The 19,665-nt window shown below is 41.0% G+C and overlaps 1 protein-coding gene across 3 annotated transcripts; it reads left to right on the top strand.

Annotated features, from left to right (window-relative positions):
* Positions 1-714: 714 nt before the first annotated feature.
* On the top strand, positions 715-17,713 carry setx (senataxin). Of its 3 annotated transcripts, XM_041242881.1 has the most exons (25): positions 715-819; positions 3,324-3,513; positions 3,589-3,799; positions 4,001-4,107; positions 4,215-4,434; positions 4,805-4,924; positions 5,044-5,215; positions 5,620-5,710; positions 5,911-9,819; positions 10,849-10,957; positions 11,038-11,202; positions 11,606-11,844; positions 12,028-12,180; positions 12,480-12,636; positions 12,998-13,099; positions 13,270-13,382; positions 13,488-13,559; positions 14,256-14,405; positions 14,531-14,638; positions 14,970-15,157; positions 15,310-15,402; positions 15,791-15,946; positions 16,187-16,285; positions 16,732-16,819; positions 16,932-17,713. In XM_041242881.1, the coding sequence occupies exons 2-25, from the start codon at positions 3,334-3,336 to the stop codon at positions 17,655-17,657; spliced, it is 7,728 nt and encodes a 2,575-aa protein (XP_041098815.1). In that variant the 5' UTR covers positions 715-819; positions 3,324-3,333; the 3' UTR covers positions 17,658-17,713. The 3 variants fall into 3 exon arrangements, with proteins under 3 accessions (XP_041098815.1, XP_041098817.1, XP_041098816.1); XM_041242883.1 differs by lacking the exon at positions 5,911-9,819; XM_041242882.1 differs by lacking the exons at positions 715-819; positions 3,324-3,513; positions 3,589-3,799; positions 4,001-4,107; positions 4,215-4,434 and having other exon boundaries at positions 4,870-4,956.
* The last annotated feature ends 1,952 nt before the right edge of the window (positions 17,714-19,665 follow it).

Here is a 19,665-nt window from a genome sequence, read left to right on the forward strand (position 1 = left end):
TTAAGATTTTGTTTGAAAACATCAGGCGTGAATTTCCTTTAAGTAAGAAAATAGAACCAGCGCTGTGCTTCGAAGTTAACGTATTATCTAACAAGGCAGGTGGGGACACAATGAAACGAAATGTTAAGGTATTTACTGATATATCAGACTAACTTAAGAGATTGGCTAAGTAAATTCAGTGGGTGTTCATATCGACGTGCTGTGTGACTACATTTATATTATTACTGTACAGCAGTGGTGTCGAATCGCGATCTCGGAAGGCTATTCCACTCCAGGTTTAACAGGTAAAATTAGATGCATAACTACTTCAGGGTCTGGTGGGGGTCATTTTGGTTCAATCATAAAATTTAGCCCAGCAGGAGTGGAAAAAACAACACAGCTGCTGCAGAGAAATTATATATCCATAGTTTATCATCTAATGTTATTGTTTTTGTCATCGAGGTGCTGCGTAGATAACTCTGTGCCAGACACACTAATGGGATTGTCGTGGGAGCGTGTAAACAACGCGTTTCCGTGGGGACCTTGAAATACGACTGACAGTTTTGGCCAACACAAGGCTTCAGTGCAAACGCCTTCTAGAAGTGAAAAGGCTACATGACATGGAAATGGTTGTGTGGTGTTTCAGCCTCGCATCACTGCCACTGCAACCAGAAACGCTATTTAAGTTACAGTCTGTGAACTGTGAAAGTAAGTACTCTTATCTCTCACGTCACTTCCTGTAACTCAGAGGCTGCAAGTTGAGAGGACTGAGAGAGGACAAGCTGGCGCTTGTTTAGTAACATGTAGTCAGTCCAACCGGCAACAGGACTGCTACAAGAGGTAAGTTAAATCAAATGACTTTTAAAATAGGCATATACAATAATATTGCATAACTCGCTAATTTGAATTAAGTGGGATAGTTCAGCAGCAAACTAACTAGCATGTCTTGGCCTAATTTGAGAGGGAGGAGACTGTTATTTATAATAATTTTTATTGTGCAGTTTTGTAAACTGACTGTTGAAGCGCGGAGGGCAGTTATACAAGTTTGGACTCTTGTCTTTAGTGACAGAAATGTGTTTATTTGAAAATACGTAGACAGTACACACAAACTGCTCGGTTGTTTCAAAGCTCCGACGCGCCGCGGGAAATTATTCACGTGACGTGTTTTCTTTACTGATTTATTTTGGCATGGGAAGGATATTCGGCTTTCCTTGTTAAAATAAGCAGCTTGCCGTTTTCATAATATACATTTCTGATCGGTATGTGTTCAATTCAGAGGCCTCGTGAATAAAACAAGAGATGTGTGCAAGAGAGGGAAAGTTAGGGGAAAGTGTGCAAGAGACTGGAGGAGTGTTAAAGATAAGGGGAGGAAGAAGACTGTTAAAGGGAGGGTGATGCAAGAGGAGGAGAAGAGGGGTGCATCTGCAGGATTGAAAGAGGATAGAAATGTGCAGGAAAGTGAGAAGGGGTGGTGAGCTTGTGCAAGAGGAAGGTGTGTGTGTGTGAAGGAAGAAGAGAGAGGGATGTGTGGGAGAGGAGGTGCAGGGGAGAACGCTTATACAGGATAGAAAGAGGTGGGTCTGTCCAGCAGAGGTGCAGAGGAGGGAGAGCGCTTGTCCAGGAGAGGGAGGGTGGGTGTGTGAAAGCGGAGGAGGATGAGGGGGGTGTGTGTGAAGAGGAGTAGGAGGAATGGGGAGTGCTTGTGCTGGATAGAGATGATGGTGGGTGCTTATGAAGGAGAGGAGGGGATCTCTTGTGCACGATAGAGAGGAAAGGTGAATATGAAGGAGAGGAGGAGTAAGAGCATGAGCAGGATAGAGAGAAGGGTGAAGGAGAGGAGGGGGATCTCTTGTGCATGGTGGAGAGGGGTGAATGTGAAGGAGAGGAGGAGGAGTAAGCCCATATGCAGGATAGAGACAAGGGAGGGGGAGCGCTTGTGCAGAATAGAGGAGTGCATATGAAGAGGAGGGGAGATGGGGGTGGGTGCATGTAAAGAGGAGGAGGAGCACTTGTGCTGGATAGAGAGTAGGTTGGGCCTGTGAAGGAAAAGGAGAGGAGCGCTTATGTAGGATAGACAGGTGGATGTATGTGAAAGAGGGGGAGCGCTTGTGCTGGATAGAGAGATGGGTGGATTCATGAGGAGGGGCAGTGCATGTGCTGGATAGAGAGAAGGGTGGGTGCATGTGAAGGAGGAAGGGGGAGTGCGTGAGGGGGAGCGCTTGTGCTGGATAGAGATAGGTGGATGCATGTGGCGGAGGATCGCTTGTGCTGGATAGAGAGTAGGGTGGGTGTGTGAGGGAGAGTGCTTGTGCTGGATAGAGGGGTGGACGCATTTGGAGGAGGGGGAGAGCGCTTGTGCAGGATAAAGAGACGAGGGTGGGTGCGTGAGGAGAATTGCTTGTGCAGGATAGAGAGTAGGGGGTGCGTGTGGAGGAGGGGGAGTGCTTGTGTAAGGTAGAGAGGAGGAGCAGGGGGAGTGCTTGTGCAGGATAGGAGTGTGCATATGAAGAGGAGGGGGAGACGGGTGGGTGCATGTGAAGGAAAGGAGGAGGGAGAGCATTTGCGCTGGATAGAGAGTAGGGTGGGTGCGTGTGAAGGAGGGGGAGCGCATCTGCTGGATAGACAAGTATGGGTGGAGGAGGGGGAGCAGGGGAGCGCTTGTGCAGAATAATGTGCATATGAGGAGGAGGGGGAGACGAGGGTGGGTGCATGTGATGGAAAGGAGAGGAGGGGGGTGAGTGCTTGTGCTGGATAGAGAGATGTGTGGATTCATGAGGAGGAAGAGGGGGAGCACTTGTGCAGGATAGAGAGGAGGGGGTGCTTGTGCAGGATAGAGAGAGTAGGCTTTAATTTTCAGCTTTGATCCCAGTTAATCACATAGTGGTTGAAGGAGTTGTATTTTTTTTTTTTGTAGGCAACCTCTGGAATGGAACTCCAGGGGAAAATTGAGCCGTATGGGCTCTAATTGTGTATTGTGCAGTGTTTTTCTATTTCTCAATAACCACAAAACATTCAGACTATTGTTAATATATACCCAATAATTGCAGTGAAACAAATTAAAATATTTGAACGTTACTTGCCTGCCTACCCTTTTTCCCACATCCAGAACCGGAAACATCAGTTTGCTTTTGTGATGCATGCTTTGAGAAATAGAAAGTGAAACAGTCAGTAAGTGCGCTAGACTTGGCACAAGCCACAACAAAGGCACTGGATCTGAAACTCTGTTACGCAAAACTCTAAGCATATTTCAAAATGCTAATCCTAGAAAACTGAAAAGAAAAGCAGGAGGTTTTTTTTTTTTTATTTTTAAATATGTACTTCTATTGGATTTATTTTTATTAAAGGAGGTGAAAGATGAGCACATGCCGCTGGTGCACACCTGGTGGCCCTGATGCCACTGACTTTCTGCGTCAGTACGCTTCTGGGTCACTTTTGTCAAATGAAGAAAAAGCTGCCAATGAAGACCTCTGCTACTGCCTGGAGTGTGTGGTGGAGTATCACAGAGCCAGAGAAGAGCTACCATCCCTGCACAAGGTAACAGTTGTTTTGAAAAGTTAAGTTTGATTCCAAAACGATGTAAAACAATTTCCTTCTCTCTCTCTCCTCTAGTGCTTGTGGAAGTTGGAGACTTCCCGACTGCTTGATCACTTTGGAAAGTCATTGAAAGAGGAGGTCGGGGAGGAGGATGATTTGTTTATAGTGGAAGATGACCAAGAGATCCAAATCCATGGAATCACAGGGCCTGAATTCGAGAATAATCTACGGGTTCCACTGCTGGAGATATTGAAGTACCCCTATGTGTTGGTACACCCCAAAATCAGTAAGTAATACTGTTCAGGTACAGGCATGAACACAAACAACATTCCATAACCTATCTAGTCCTGTTAGAATATGCCAGTCTTTGTAAAAGTGCATTAATGTTATGCAATGGCAATCAGCGGGAAATATGACACCAATGTTCATTTTCTGGGAAGATGTTAACTGTGTAATCTGGTGGGTGAAATTATTATTTTTCTTTTAGGCGAGTTATGTGTTGAGGCTCTTTGTAGGATGGAAAAGTCCAGTTCCTTCCAGGTCTTTGATAAACATTCTGGGATTTACCTCCTTCTAGTACACCCTGATGAAACTGTAAGTGTCTCTTGTTAAATCATTCAATGCACATGCATGACCATGCAGCATTTAAAGTCAGTTATTTGTTTGCTTCCCCAGTTCTGACTTGTTGTTATGCATCCTAGGTGCGCAAGTGGGCGATCCGCACTGCCAGGGCCCTGGGTAAGGTGGACCGGGATGATTTTTACGACCTTCAGGACGTGTTCTCCTGCATGTTTAAGGTTATTGAGCTGGACCTCTTTCTCAACTCCGATATATACAGCTGTAGCGTAATGGAAGAAGGCAAGCTGATCCTGCTTCCACCTCACCTCTATGACTCCACTAACTACAAGGATTACTGGCTAGGTGAAGATTTTCCACCTCACCTCTATGACTCCACTAACTACAAGGATTACTGGCTAGGTGAAGATTTTCTGTATACTAGTGCTGTCCTGAATGTCTTTATATTTATATGGTATTACAAAATGTGCTCATTTTGGAACTTGAGCACGTGGGTATGACTAAGATATTATTAATATGATTCTAGACCTTTTGATATCATTACTCCTATTAAAACAACTGAGGTTACTAGTGATCAATTTATTTGTAAGTTTAAGGAACGTAAATACAATGAAGAGGTTTGTACAGTGTTTGATTGCTGGATCTGAGGTTTTATTCAGGATGTTTTGGAAACGGCTGTACATTATATTTGTGCTGTTTTTCTACATTCTTTCAGGTATCTGCATGCTTTTAACAGTATTGGATTCTCAGGCTATGGACTCTTTGCTGCTTGGTCCTGACAAACAGAATGATCTCATGCATTCAATTCTCAACACCATGGAGAAGAGTACACCGGGTATAACTTTATATAAAACCACCATGGACCCAGTTAGTTTGTAACTTTATACAAAATGTTTTTTTGTTTTTACGATTGCTGTAATTTGTGCTTTAGCCCCTGTTTCCTTTGTTTTTTAGATGAGGGTTTAGACCCTTTTTGGCCGGCATTGCAGTGTTTTATGGTGATTTTGGATCGGCTCGGCTCTAAAGTTTGGGGTCAACTGATTGACCCAACTCAGGCATTTCAGACAATTATTGGAAGCCGCAGTTACAATCAGGAGATTGAAAATATACGCAGAAACACAACTGGGTACATACCTTTTCTTATTCGTTAAATTTCCAGTGATTTGAATTTCTATTCCCTGTTTTTGCTGTCATTTTGACCAATATCCCAAACTTGTTTTAAAGACAAATGTTATATGTAGGTACATAACAATCCACATCATGTATTCTTCCTGACTACAATGTTTCTTCATGTATGCTTGAACCCCTTACCCGAACTGGCCTCCTACAAACTTTGTTCTAATTTTCCACCTTTTATTCTCTTTAATGCATGTAAACTCCCGATTATCAAACCACCTGTTTTATACCAGCTTATTCCCTTTCCCAGGAGAAGGTTGGATTGAAGGGATTCTTCTTTATTTATTAGGATTGGGTTGGAATGAGATCTTTCTTAACTTTGTGTGTGTTTTTTTTTTTTTTCTTTCTTTTAAGACCCAAAATCAAGGTTGAACCAGACCAAGATGAAAACATGGTGACATGTAGTCAAATTGTCTATGACTGTAATACCAAGAAACAAAACAAGGTACAGTGATGATTTATTATGATCATATATGTGCTGGGCTTAATGTAGTTCCAGCATTGAAATATTTGGTATACAATTAAAGTAAAACACAGCCTGCTGCTTGTAGTAAGTAAATAACAACTCTTGTCAAATTCCCTTTTGTTGTCTTTATGCTAAGATGAATTCTTGTAATTTTTTATATTTGTATTTATTTCTTGTAGGACACTGGTAGCAGAAGTGACTTAAGTACTGAACATTGCTCAATCATGTACGAAGAAATGCAGTCTCTAGTGAATGTGCTTCAGTCTGATATGGGGCAGGAAATGCGTGTCCACAACAGCACTTTTTTATGGTTTATCCCATTTGTACAGTCTGTGATGGACCTCAAAGACCTTAGCATTGTCTATACTGGAGAAATCATTCACCACCTGTGTGCGGAAATAAAGGATCTTATAAACGGGCGGGTGCAACAGTGTGATAAAGTCACAGAATTTTTCATCCTCATTCTGGTTTTTGTCATTGAACTCCACCGCAATAAAAACTGCATGAACCTATTGTGGTTCAGTTCACAGAAATGGGTTGAGGTGTTGGTGAAATGTGCCACGCTTTCTAGTTGGACTTCCAGTCATAGCTGTTCAACAAGAGTGTCTTCAACAACTTCCTCATCCATGCTTCCTCAAGTTACCAATGTGGCTCCTCAAGCCTGTATTCAGTTGATACGTAGCCTCCTTAGGGAAGGATGCCAGCTGAATCCACAGAGCACCTGCAAGCAGTTTTTGGACAAGCTGAACTTGCAGTTACGCAAGGGTGTGATGCCAGGATGGGATCTTAGTCACTTGGCGATACAAGATCTACAAGTTTGTCTGAGACAGCTTGTTAAATTCATGAGAGATAAGAAACCGGCTTTGGAGACCGGTACGGGCATCGGAGGAGAAACTGTTTCTTCACCCATAACAACTAGTAGACTATTGGGACCCGAAGAAGGAAAAGAGAGCAGAAGTCGTTTTGAATGCAAGAGTGGAATATCTAGTCCAGCATTGTCTATAGGGGAGAAAGATGGCGAGCCTTTGTGCTTTCAGAGTAACCATAAAATGAAAGAGGAAAGGCCTTGGGATGATGCATATTTTGCTAGGCCTTCTGCTACCATTGAAGTTCAGGACAGAGATGAAGACTCCAACAGAGAGGCTAAAATCACACAAATGCTGCAAATAAAAAAAGAAAAGGACTTATGTACTGATGTGTGTGGAATGGGTAGTAATTCTGATACCTGCCCTATGAAAAAGGCCTCGGATATAAAGGATGCGTTATCAAAGATGGAACAAAATATTTCAAGTAAGTTTAAACCTCACCTGGGTCGGATGCAGGATCTGAAATCCAGACTCTCAAAGGTGTTTATAAATCCGTCTCTTATTAAGAAGAAAAAAAACGATGGGTCTCCTGGATCCAAAAAACAAATGCTCAGTCACAATATCTCCAAAGAAAAGCGAATGAGCTTTTCACTAGAGCCAACTGAAAAAGTGGATGCTCCAGAATGTTTAAAAAGCTTTCCAGTGAGAATAAAGCAAGAAAAGACAGAAACTAATAAGGAGCTGTCGATTGTTCAATGTTTTGACACAGAAAGTTATAGTGATAATGAAGATGATGTCCCGCTCACGGTTATAAAGTCCAATCTGGAGAAAAAGAGAATTTTCTCAGAGGAGGTCAACCAAAATCTCTTGACAGATTCACAGGTTGATAAAGATCTGGAATTACTCTCTTTAACTGCCCTTTCAAAAAGTTATAGTTTCCCTGTTGATTCAAGTCAGGAGTCTTCAGTACGACAGCTGCCAGACAGGATAGAAAGGAAGGTGAGGAGTAATGTGAGAAATATCTTGAAAGCAGAGAGAGAGGATGATCTAATTATATTGGAAAATCCAGTAATTACAATTTCCGATTCAGACTCTACAAAGGAAGGTAATGACCTACACGTTGGCAAAAATAGTGCCACGGCTGACCGATTTGAAAGAGGAAAGAAAATCCAAAGACGGCAAAGTGCAAAGCTTGAGCCTTCTGATGTCAAAATTGCAGAGAAAGACAACGGAGAAGATTTGGACAGAGGGAGTTCTCCACCACTTTACAATGACGATTCCCAGTTGTTTGAGTTTGAAACTGAAGCAGAAGTGTTTTCTGCCTGGGATGACTCTCAAATGGACAATGCACTGTCATCTCCAGAAACTGAGCAAGAAAGCTCTACAAAAAAAAATTCCTCCCCGGAGAAGAGTCCAGATCTGAGTGATATGTACAATGATTGGGGGTATGACACAGATTATGTCCCGGATGACCTGATAGAAAGAGCAGCAGAGCATGCTGAAAAACAGCTACAGAGAGAGCAGGAATCTGTCCGTGTGGAGAACACAAGTGAGGTGAGCACGCCGGTGTTCTATGGGGTTAAACGCAAGTCTTCAACGGATATTTCATCAGATGTGGGCAGTAAGAGTGGGACACAACCTGATAAAAATGCCATGCCATCCACCTCATCCACTCCATGCTTAACATTAGCTAAAAAATTGGCCAATAAAAGGGAATCTTGTGTAAAAGTAACATCAAACAGAAGTAATTTTTTTACATCTCCGAAAGCTGCACAAAATGAAAGAAAAGCAGCAACTGCAACATCAAGGTCATCTGCTGTGTCCTGCAAGACCCCGTCTCGTACTACTTCAGCTCCTGCTATAGTTCCACCAAAAAAAGTACGTCTGCGAGAAGAGCCCAAGTCTACTGCTGAGAAGCTTGGTCTGAAGAAGAAAGAACGCAAAGCATTTGATCTTTCTCAGAGATCATTAGACTGCGTGGCTGAGCTGCGGAACTACGGTCAACATGTGCAGGTTGAGAAGCAGAAGAGGAGAAGGAGGAGCAGGAAAAGTCAGGGCACAATGCTGATTTCCCCTCAGAAGCTGGTGGTTAAAGGGAATAAAAAGCTACTTGCTTCTCAGGACCTTCAGTTTTTCCGACAGAGTAGACCTAAAAAATCAAAACAGGTCGGAGAGCTTTCAAAACGCAATACATCTGAGGAGACTCTGCCACCTAAAAGAGAAGGGGCCGATGGAGAGGACGATGTTTTTTTCCCTTTGACTCCGCCTGACCCAGCTAGTGCAGAAATCCATGATCCAGAGGTGCAGTTGGCTGAAAAACCAGGTGCTGCTGCAGGAAGTCATACAGACTATCTGTCAAAAACCTTGCACAGAAGTGATCATGGCTTTCCACAGATGGAGTGCCAAAAGTCAGTGGTATTGGAAAATAAGGAAGAAATTAAACTAAATGTGAATGAAGATATCAAACATGATGATGATGATGATGATCAGATGTGTTTGACACAGATGGATCAGATTGACATGGAGATATGCTCACAGTTGGAGTATGCAAATGACTATTTTGCAGGGACCCAAAGAGATTCAGTGGACATGGAAATTGATGAGCCAGAAAATGAAATGCATGCAGTTGACTCTCCAAGTGTGGAAAGCTTCAGGAGTGGACAAGCAGATAACATTGCAGCAGTTTGTTCTGCAGAAGCAGAAATTCTGAATTCTGCATCATCTAAACCCAAAGATGATCACCTGTTCCTTAAGCCAGGAATGCCCCTGTCCTTAATAAAAATTGCAAAACCTTCCACAACTAAAATATATACACCCAGCTCAAGAAGTGCTACCTTGGCACAAGAGCTGGATAACCCAACAAAAACTCAAAAAGCTGGTTTAAGAAATAAGGTTTGCCCAATGTTGCCTCCAAGAAAGCCAAGTGTACCCCCACCTGAAAGTAGGCAGCCTGCTCTTCCAAAGCAGCCTGCCCCTATCTGTTCATATAAACATCAGAGCAGGGATGTTAGTCAGGTGAAGCAGGCCCCTGTAGATGGTAGGCCAATGTCTTCTGTAGCCCAGCAACCTCCCAAGAACATTTCAAGCCACAACTATGACCAGTCTTTCTTGATCCAGCAAGTCCTGGAATGGAACCATGAGATGTTTGAAAACTTCTGCCTGTTTGGAACCCCAAATAATCTGTGTATGTTTCCCCTGAAAGAGGTCCCAGAGAAATTCAGTTCCTTTGACGAGTACTTTGCCACGTTTTATCCGTTGCTGATGGTGAATACTTTTGAGGAGGTGAGTGACAGCTTAAATGCAAAAAACTGTCAGGTGAGCTGTTTTCTAAAGACAGATGAACAAATACATCAGAAAACGGAAGTTAACAAACTTGGAGGCTTTTTTTACAACATGCTGTTTGTGTTGGAACCGTGGAAAACTAAAGCCTGGTTCATACAGTTCTGTTGTAGATGAAGGTAATGCGTTGGGCGTAGACAGTTAAAAGCTGTGCAGCTTCACTATTTGCTGTATGGGACGCATTGTGTCACAGCCCTTTTGAGTGTATAAAGTGGTCGCAGCTGTTCATACTTTAAATACAGACTGCATTTGCAAAATTAGATACATTTAAGCAGATGTGCTGAATTTGTGCTTCTTACACGAGGATTTAAAATAAATAAAAAATAAGTGACATCATTGGTACATCCATCCTCTCAACCAGCAGAGAACCTAAGTTAGAATTTCAAACATTATTGATGCAGGTATGTGACACTGAGATATGTGAGATATTTTTGGAAAGACAGATGAAATGTTTGACGATCTGTTAAGGCTGTACACCTTTTCTAAGATTACATAATTCCTATGTTTTGCACAGGGTCAGAGACCCTCGACTCGGACCAGAAATTATGTCTGTCTGAAGTATGTACTGTAAGTTTTGTACTAAAGTAACATTTAAACTGGTCAGTAGTCAAAAACCATATTTTTATATTTCTTTTGGTGTACTGTTTAAAAGCTCTTGTATGTCGATGTAGCTAAAACTACATTATTTGGTGAACTTTCCGTGAATTCTTGTGTTTTTTTTTTTTTTTTTTTTTTGCCGCACCTCGTCCGTGAAATGTACTACAAATTACTTTGCCAAAATCGTAGCCTCACTCCTAAATAATGCCACCACATCTAAAAACATTAAGCCTTGACTCCATTAGGTGAAGTTGAATCATGGTATAATGTTTTATTGCTAATCTGTGTTCTCCAAAACCAGAATTCCACACATTCCCAGAGGCCTTTCAAAACCATTTTTTTTTTTTTTTTTTTTTTGTATATTTCTTGCACAAGTTAGTACAGGAGTGGCAGAAGAATCTGAAATCTCAAAAGGGGATTGAGAAGATGTTGAACCTGAATGGCATTGAATATCAGAATAGAGTCAGCTGTGCAAGTTTTTCAGGTGAGGTCCAAGGCACTGCACATCAAGATTGACTGAGCTTCAACCTATCTCCATTGTACTACTTTGGACTTTTTTTTTAGTGCCCCTACATAAATCTGAGGTGGACAGGCAGCAGTACCCCAAGGAAGATGACTTGGTCTTTCTGTGGCTGCCACAGCATAACCATGCCTACACGTCCGAGGAGAGAGAAGTGATAGAACCAGTCGCACACTTTGGCTGTGTCTCTAGAAGTAATGTTTCTGCAGGTAATGCATGACTTCCAATAGGACTAGAGTAATAGAATTATGTTTGTTTTTAAATCTGGTAGAAAAAAAACATTGTTGGTGTATAAGGTACTGAGACTTTTTTTTAAATGGGACGATTTTTTTTTTTAAACTTTACAAAAACTAGTTTTGTAATTAATTTTTTTTTTTTTTTTTTTTTAATGTATTTGATAACGGATCAACACTGCTGACCTGTGTACTTATCTAGATAACTACACGAAAAACACAAAACGTTATGCTGCTCAGTCATCCATTTTCAGTAAAAGGCATTGGAACTGTTTTAATTTGTTTTCCTATGTTCACTTTACAGAAAAATTTATTAATTGCAGAAAGAGTAAATAATTGTTTCTGTTTTAGTTATATATTTTTTTTCCTTGCAATACAGCAGGCCAAAATGACTCCAAAGCAATTCTCTACATCACCATTAAAACTTGTGGGAATGTTTCTGCTGTACACGACCAGCCAGTAAAGTGCATGGTGATTGGATCTCTGATCAGCACCTTGCGAGCATTTAAAGCCCTCTACTCCCTGAGAAACAATGTGATGGCCAGAGCAATCCTTGGACCCCATGTCTCTTTTTTCAGGCCAGGACAGCAATATAAAGTTGCCAATTTGAGCATTCTGGTAAAGTTACTTTTTTTTTTCCAGTAACTTAATTTGTTTTGCAAGTTTTTTGTTTTAGTCTATCAATTTATCAAACACATGCCTATCTCTTCAAAATAATCTTTTACTTGTATGGCATGCATAACCACTTTTATATTGATTTGAATAACCAGTTATACGTCATGTCAACTCTTTGTTAAAAAGGATTACAACGATGAACAACAGAAGGCCATAAACTCTGCAATAGCCATGGTCAGGCAGCCTCAAAGGATTCCCAAAATGTGCCTGATCCATGGACCGCCCGGAACAGGCAAAACAAAAACAATTGTAGGACTTCTTGAGAGCATCTTCTCCGAGGTAAAGTGGCAATTGTTTTTGTACATCATACGCGTTTTAAAATGTCAGTATTTTTTTTATTTATTTTTTAACCATATGAAATGTACAATTGTCATCCCACACGGTGTACTGCTGGCTAGGTTGAAATGAAAGTGTAGTAAAAGCAGTCTAGCAGTCCTTTTCTCTGTGTACTATGTTCTCAGAGATACTACAGCAGTACATTTGTCACAGGCAAACTGATACCGCGGAATGGTCCCGTAGTGTATCAGACGCATTTTAACTGCGGTTTCTCTTTAAAGCTGTGTGTTCTATTTCTCTAGGATCGGGAGAATTCATTCCCGGTGGAGAACATGCGTTTAAAGGGCAGGAAGCCCAGGGTTCTTCTCTGTGCACCGTCCAACGCTGCAGTGGACCACCTTATGAAGAAGATTATTTTGAATTTTAAGGAGAAAAGCAGGGACCATAAGAACCCATTAGGTAACTTTTTTTTTTTTTTTTTTTTTTTTTTATTTTGTGATCTAATCCACACTGAACACGTGGTGTATGGAGGCAAATTTTGTTTTCTGTGCAGGATTGCTTTTTTATAGATCTCCTTTTCCCTGGTGCCTGGTGTATGGGACCCCGTACTCTAGGCGCAGTTCTGTTTGTAAAGCTAGGGAAGAGTTTTAGTTTTATACAAACTCTCAAGAATAACCGGGCCAGCTTTTAAAAACATATCTTCCCATTTTCTCAGTCAGTTTCCATGTATTTTACCCCCCCCCCCCCCTTCCTTCCCCCCCAAAGAGTGATTTAATGAAGGACCATGTGAGATCTAAAATATCAATTAATACAATTTCAGGTAACTGTGGGGATATTAATTTGGTACGCCTCGGAATGGAGAAGGCTATTTCAAAAGACCTGCTGGGATTCAGCCTGGATAACCAGACTAAAATCCGAACACGTAAGTAAACTGTCAGCTAGCAGAGCAAAACGCCTCTTGTGCTGAACTTCCCATCGTTTTCAAAAATATAACATGCATGACTGAGCAGCCTTGATGCATCATTCCATTATGTGAGGGAAAACTAAATAGGCGGTTTCTGTCTTTTTAACATGTCTGTCTCGAATGTACAGAGAGGGGGCAATTTGTACAAGACATAAATATTTACAGACACAAGGAAGATTTGGATCAGCAGCTTGACGATCTGTCACGCCAGTGTGCCGTGCATCAGAAACACAGAGAAAAGGTACATTTTTCAATTTGCATCGCACTCTTAAATCTCTAGTTTTCTGTGTAGTAAAACAAAGCGTAGATGTTCTCTGTAGTAAATCAGTCTGTTTGTTTTGTGCAGTTTCAACAACTGACAGATGAAAAGTACAGATTGCTTAAAGAGAGAGAGCAACTTGGACGACAGCTGAAAGAGGTAACATACCTGCATACAGGTCTAGGAAAGATAACTGTTCTGTAAACTATGCAAGTCAACCAATCTGTATAACTCCTCTCAATTGTCATTAGTTACCAATGGGGGTTATCATTCTGTACTCTGCGCTGAACGAGTTTTATGGTTGAGGGTGGCATTCCTAGTTCACATTATACTTGTTCAAGGCTGTAATGTACCATACATATCTTAAACTGCTAAATAGCGCCACCATATAAATTCAATACATTTTTTTTTTTTGGTTCCGTTTCAGCCTTAACGTAATGCGTGAAGTGTTTCATACTGCTTGGGTAATCTGACTACCTCCTTGTTGATTTTCACATGTGGGTTTCTGTTTAACTTTTAAATGAGAGATAAAAGTAGATTTTTCTAATGGATAGATTCTCTGGAGCATCAAACTTGTGTCTGTTGTAGTTCAAATGCAAGTAAATCTACTTTGGCACAGAAGACTGCAGTAGAGATTTTGTGATATTAGTGGCAGTTAAGTCTGACCCATTTATGTAACTGTATCTTCAAGCAGTTGTCACAACCAGTGTGGTGTTCTTGTGTTTTTTTTTTTTAAGGGTATGATCAAAGTAGATGCTAAACCCTCACACATGCATATTAATAAAGCCTAGATCTTATAAGGGGTTTTGAGCTGTCATATTTGCCAAGTGTCTGACCAGATTTCTGTCTTGACAGACTCGAAGCAGAAAACAAGAAGTCCAAGCCAGAGTCTTGCAGGATGCCCATGTTATCTGCTGCACACTGAATACCAGTGGAAGCATTCTGCTGGAGTCGGCCTTCAGGAGACTGGGGCATGATCCATTCAGTTGTGTCATAGTGGATGAGGTAAGCATTTTTGTTATTTTATAGCTGCTTTTTAAAAATAATTATATACGTATACTGCTGTCAGTGGGCTATATATAATTTAAAATTTGTGCTTTTTGTTATTGTGTGTGTGTGTGTGTGTAAAGGCAGGGCAGGCCACAGAGATGGAGACTCTGATTCCACTAACCTATCGTTGTCCGGCATTAGTCCTGGTCGGGGACCCAGAACAGCTGCCGCCCACAGTAGTCTCCCAGGTAAGTAGTCTCAGAAACTGCGTAACATATGCTAGACCTGGCTGTGATGTGCAGACTTTTATGGGGTCTACTTTATTAGCTGCTGCTTCTTTTGTAAGGCTGAAAATTTGCAACCAGTGTCAATATACTGTAAATCATAACTTCAAATGTAAAAATCCTATACTATCTTGAAAAATGGCACATTTTCAGTTGAAACGTTTGCAGTGCTATTCCTTAGCCAACCTTTCGATTTTTAAAAGAAAGTGTTGTAGGATACAATGTAGTTGTTTCAATAAAATACTTTTGGGTATACTAAAGATGCTTCAACTTCTTCCCCTCTTTCTGTGTTTAGAAAGCCAGAGAGAAAAGGTATGACCAGTCGCTGATGGCTCGTCTGTGGAAGTGCTTGCACAGAGAAAGCAAAGAGAACCCAGGGGTTCAGACTCCCATCAATTTCCTCAGCATACAGTACAGGATGCACCCTGATATCTGTGAGTTCCCATCCAAATACATCTACAAGAGGGCACTGAAAACCGATGGGTAAGGATGTCCCCTGGAACTTACATTTTCAGGATTTACCTGTTTTTAATAAAATGTGCAACAATGATCTGAGATTCTGTAGTGCTTCCTTCTACAGAGAGGGTAAAGCGTTTAACTTTTACAGTAACATGTCTCTCACTACTGTGTTGCAGCGATACTGCAGAAAAGAGATGTGGGACAAGCTGGCCTTTCCAGCCATACAGGCTGTTCGATGTTACGGATGGCTTTGAGACAAAAGCAGCAGAGTGAGTGAGCGTTCTTTTTAGTATGTATGCCTTCTAATGAGTAATACACTGGGTGATTTAGAAGGTAAGTTTACAACAGCAACACACCGTATCACTGACGTGTGGAGTTTACTTTCTTATCGCCCTGTACGTTAAAATAGTTTGAAGTATGGTCTTAAAAAAAAAAAAAAAAAAAAAAAGTTTCGGTTATTTTAATTTAAACACTAGAGTACAGTGTGTTAACATGCTGTCTGTATGCCTGCTAACTTACTCAGATTTTCATACATTGGTCTCTTTAATATTATAGTGTTTTGCTACAGTATGGCTGGCATTAGAGTTCTGGGTTGTCAAGAATGTTTGCTATATACATTTCCTAAAGGATAAGTACACTTTTTTTCACTCTTTCCAGATCCTTTCACAATGATCAGGAGGTGAAGCTAGTGATGCAGCTGATTAGACTCATTGCTGAAAAGCAGAAGGGACGTGTGGGAGTCATCACCCCCTACAGTGCGCAGAAGCAGAGGATCAAGGACTGTATCAACAGAGAAGGCAGTAAACTGTTCCAGTAAGAATACGTATGTTAATACCATTGTAAGAGTCGGAGATTCAGTGCATTTGGCTTCTAAACGGTACTCCTAGAAACCTCGGAGGGAACACATCAACTGTTTTGAATTGCTTTGCAAAGCACAGATTTATTTCTTAAATGTCCAATCTAATGCTTTTAATTCATGTTGTTTCTTAAATTGGTTTATAAAAAAAAAAAAAATTACATGCAGCATTTTAACAGTGGTGGTGTGTTTTTTAGATTTGTGGAAGTGGACACTGTGGATGGTTTTCAGGGTCGTGAAAAAGATTGCATTATTGTGTCTTGTGTCAGAGCCAGCAATACTCAGGGTTCAATTGGGTGAGTACTGAAAGTGTTTCTGTTACACGTGTGTGTGTGTGTGTGTGTGTATAATATATCTCGTTTTACAAGTTGAGAGTTCATGATGAAAGTGTTAAGAACCGAAGTTGGTAGCTGCATTTGTCTGCTTTGTGCTTTGAGTGAATTTGTGTAGTAGGGGAACAAGATAAGACGGCAGGTGCTCTGAGCTAATTGGGTGCAGAAGGGGATGCAGACAAACCGAGCGTGAGCAAAGAAACCCCTAATATTGGCAAGGAATCTTCTTAATCGGCTTTGTAGAGAGGGAGTGATACTATGTATGTGCATGCAGCAAGCTATTTGCTTAGAATGTCTTGCTAAATTCAGGGAGGTGGCCTCCCTGTTCTGCTGTTTTCTCTTCTGTGCCAAATAAAGAACAACTTAACCAGCTCCTGAGTGAATTCTTTACAACCACCCTTTTCTTTTAGGTTTCTAGGTAATCGTCAGCGATTAAATGTCACAATTACGCGAGCAAAGTGTAGCTTGTTCATTCTGGGGCATTTGAAGACGCTGATGGTAATATTTTTGTTTCAGTACTGAAATAAGTAATTCTTCAGAACCTGCTGAAATACCGAACTGCTCTAATGTGTGTGGTTTTTTTGGTTTTTTTTTACACCTGTTTTTCTAGGATCACAAAGACTGGGGTGCTCTGATTCAGGATGCTCATAAAAGAGGTACCATTATAAAGACTCGGGAGAAAGACTATAAAACTGACGCAGTGCAGATTTTCAAACCAGAGCCTGGGCTGCTACGAAGCTTCTCCTATCCACCAGTGGAATCCAGATTGTTGTCTAAACCTGCAGTAGTGCAGACGCTGGCCACTAGCAGTAATGACAAGTCTGCTGCCAGTGGCCTGTCGCTGACCTTGCCAGCTGCAAACAATCCTACACAAGTAACAAGGCGGCAATCTTCAGACACTCGGTGCTGTTTGTTGGCCCAACCCCTTGTTCCAGCAAAGCCTTCTACTTCAGAAAGGCCCAGAGACCCTCGATTGGCCGGCCGGGCAAAGGAAGAAGCCTCAAAGGAGACAAACCAGCCTTCAAATAAGACAATTGCCAAAGACCCCCAGCCCTCTGTATCAACAACTAGTCACCCTAGCTCCAGAGATAGTGGTGCCAATACCAGTGCCAGCAGCTACACGGCTGGAAACGCTCCCTCTGCAAGGCCCTCTCCCTCTGCTTATAAAGACCAGGACTACAGAAACCCCTCCTGGAATGGGGAGGGAAGCAGGTCAGGACCAGGTGACCATCAGAAAAAGACGCAGAGTAGCAGTGGCCAGCATAACAGGCTCCCTCAGAAAAGACCATCCAATGCAAGTTGGACACATCCGTTGGAGAAGCGCAAAAATCGGTGACTTTTTTTTCTTCTTCCTCAAGTCTGTATTGTGTACATTGAGGATGATCTTCTGCCAATTTCGGGGGGGGGGGAGCATTAACAAACTCATTGGAAGTCTTGATTTTCTTTTATAAAATAAAGACTTGGACGTGACCTTTCTAATTCCTTATCGTATCCTGTAGATATCTGTACCTTGACAGCTTCTGCACGGTTTCCTGCACATGCTGTGTGTTTTTTTTTTTTTTTTTTTTTTTTTTTTTTTTTTTATTATAATTGGGCCTGTAAAGAGGCTGCTACTGAATTTCTTTTGTTTTTAGAAATAAGCACTTTTAATTGTACTACCTCTTCCGTCCAGTGACAGCATTACAGAAAGCTAACTTTGTATTGAGCACATCCTGTGTCTACTTTTCTTTGTAAATAGCTTTGCCACACCACATTGCTCGGCTTGACTCATTTTTATAAACTGGAGCCTAACTAATATTTTATGTGTGTGTGTGTGTGTTCTGGCCATTCAGAGAAAGATGTACAGTCGGCGCCGCCCATTTCTCGGCATGCCTCAGGAGACGGAAAAATATCCCGACCAATAAGCAGCTATCCCAATTAAACGAGAGGCAGTTGGGACGACCTTGGTTGCAAATTTATTTTTATTTTTTTTTTTAATTCTTAATAAAAAGAATGAAATCGCATCAGATTATGATTAAATCTTAAATACATCATTTAATTCCATTTTTTATTTATTCCTAAATGAAATTAATCGTACCTGCACGTTGTATCCCATTTAAGCAGCAATCCCAATTTTTAGGTGACGTTGACTACTAAAAAAAAAAAAAAAAAAAAAAACTAAGAACTACGTGGGATGACAAGAAATTTGTTGATAGCAAATTGATCAAATTGGATTAAAAACAACTCCCTTTTCTGTGTCAAGGGTTGTATGTAAAGCAAGAGTAATTGTCAACTGTACTTTTTTGTATTATTGAAAATTGTAGTATTTTCCTTGCATTGATATGTGCATGCACATGTTTGTTTCGGGTTTTTTTTTATATTGTTTGACACACGTCTGCTTTTTCATATGCAGCTGTGCTGTGGTTCCTGCTGTCTGTCGCTGTATAAGTTTTTTTTTGTTGTCCCCCCCACCTATAAATTTAACAGAACCCTATAAAAAGCTGCCATTATTCCTGTGTGCTCTATTGCCAAAAGCTAGGATGTAAAAGGAGAAATGTAGCGGGTAAACTAGATGCACACCAGAAATGCAGATACACTGGAAAAAGACAGTCCATCCATCCCTTTCTGTTTTGGAATAAATACTAATCCCTGTGACGTGCTACATGTTCTGTATGTAATATGCTGTAATTTATACTACTGTTATTGTATAGGTTCTTTTAAAATGACTATAGCTTTGCTTTACCGTGCCCAGTGTTGTGGAACTGAGACCCAGCCTACAGACTACAGCTGTGTGGATGGCAGATAAGGCTTCACAGTGGTGATCTGAAATGACCACGTTCCAATTACATTCCAGCGGTCTAGGAACTTGACTAATCTGATCAAACTGGGCTCAGTTCAGATCCCAGTCTCAAGAAAGTAGTTCTGGTACAGTTTTTGCAAGGTAGATTTAACATCGAAGTTTATTGGCATGTAAGAAATGTTTTTTTATTGTGAAATTTCTTGCACTACATTGCTCTCCTTCCCCATGCTTCCCTCATAATGGTTCTTTTATTAATAAACACGTTCTTACATAAGTCACTCTGTAATGCAATATTGTCAACTTGTGTAGCAAACCTATTCTCACTCTCCATATCATCAAACAGGGGGTTACTAAGGCGCTTGGTCTATGTTCATGCACGTCTGCATAATCCTTATATGTAAAAAGCAGCTATCATCCCTACCAACCATAGAAAACGATTAAAGGTGTTAAGTAACCTTTTTAAAAGTATTTATGTACTTAACATTATATAAGTTACAGTGGTCAACTTTTACACAATGCCAGTATTTGAAACCCTTTACTGTAAACATTTAAAAAACCTGTCAGT

The sequence above is a fragment of the Polyodon spathula genome, unplaced genomic scaffold, assembly GCF_017654505.1.
Source record: "Polyodon spathula isolate WHYD16114869_AA unplaced genomic scaffold, ASM1765450v1 scaffolds_1435, whole genome shotgun sequence".
Lineage (NCBI taxonomy): Eukaryota > Metazoa > Chordata > Actinopteri > Acipenseriformes > Polyodontidae > Polyodon > Polyodon spathula.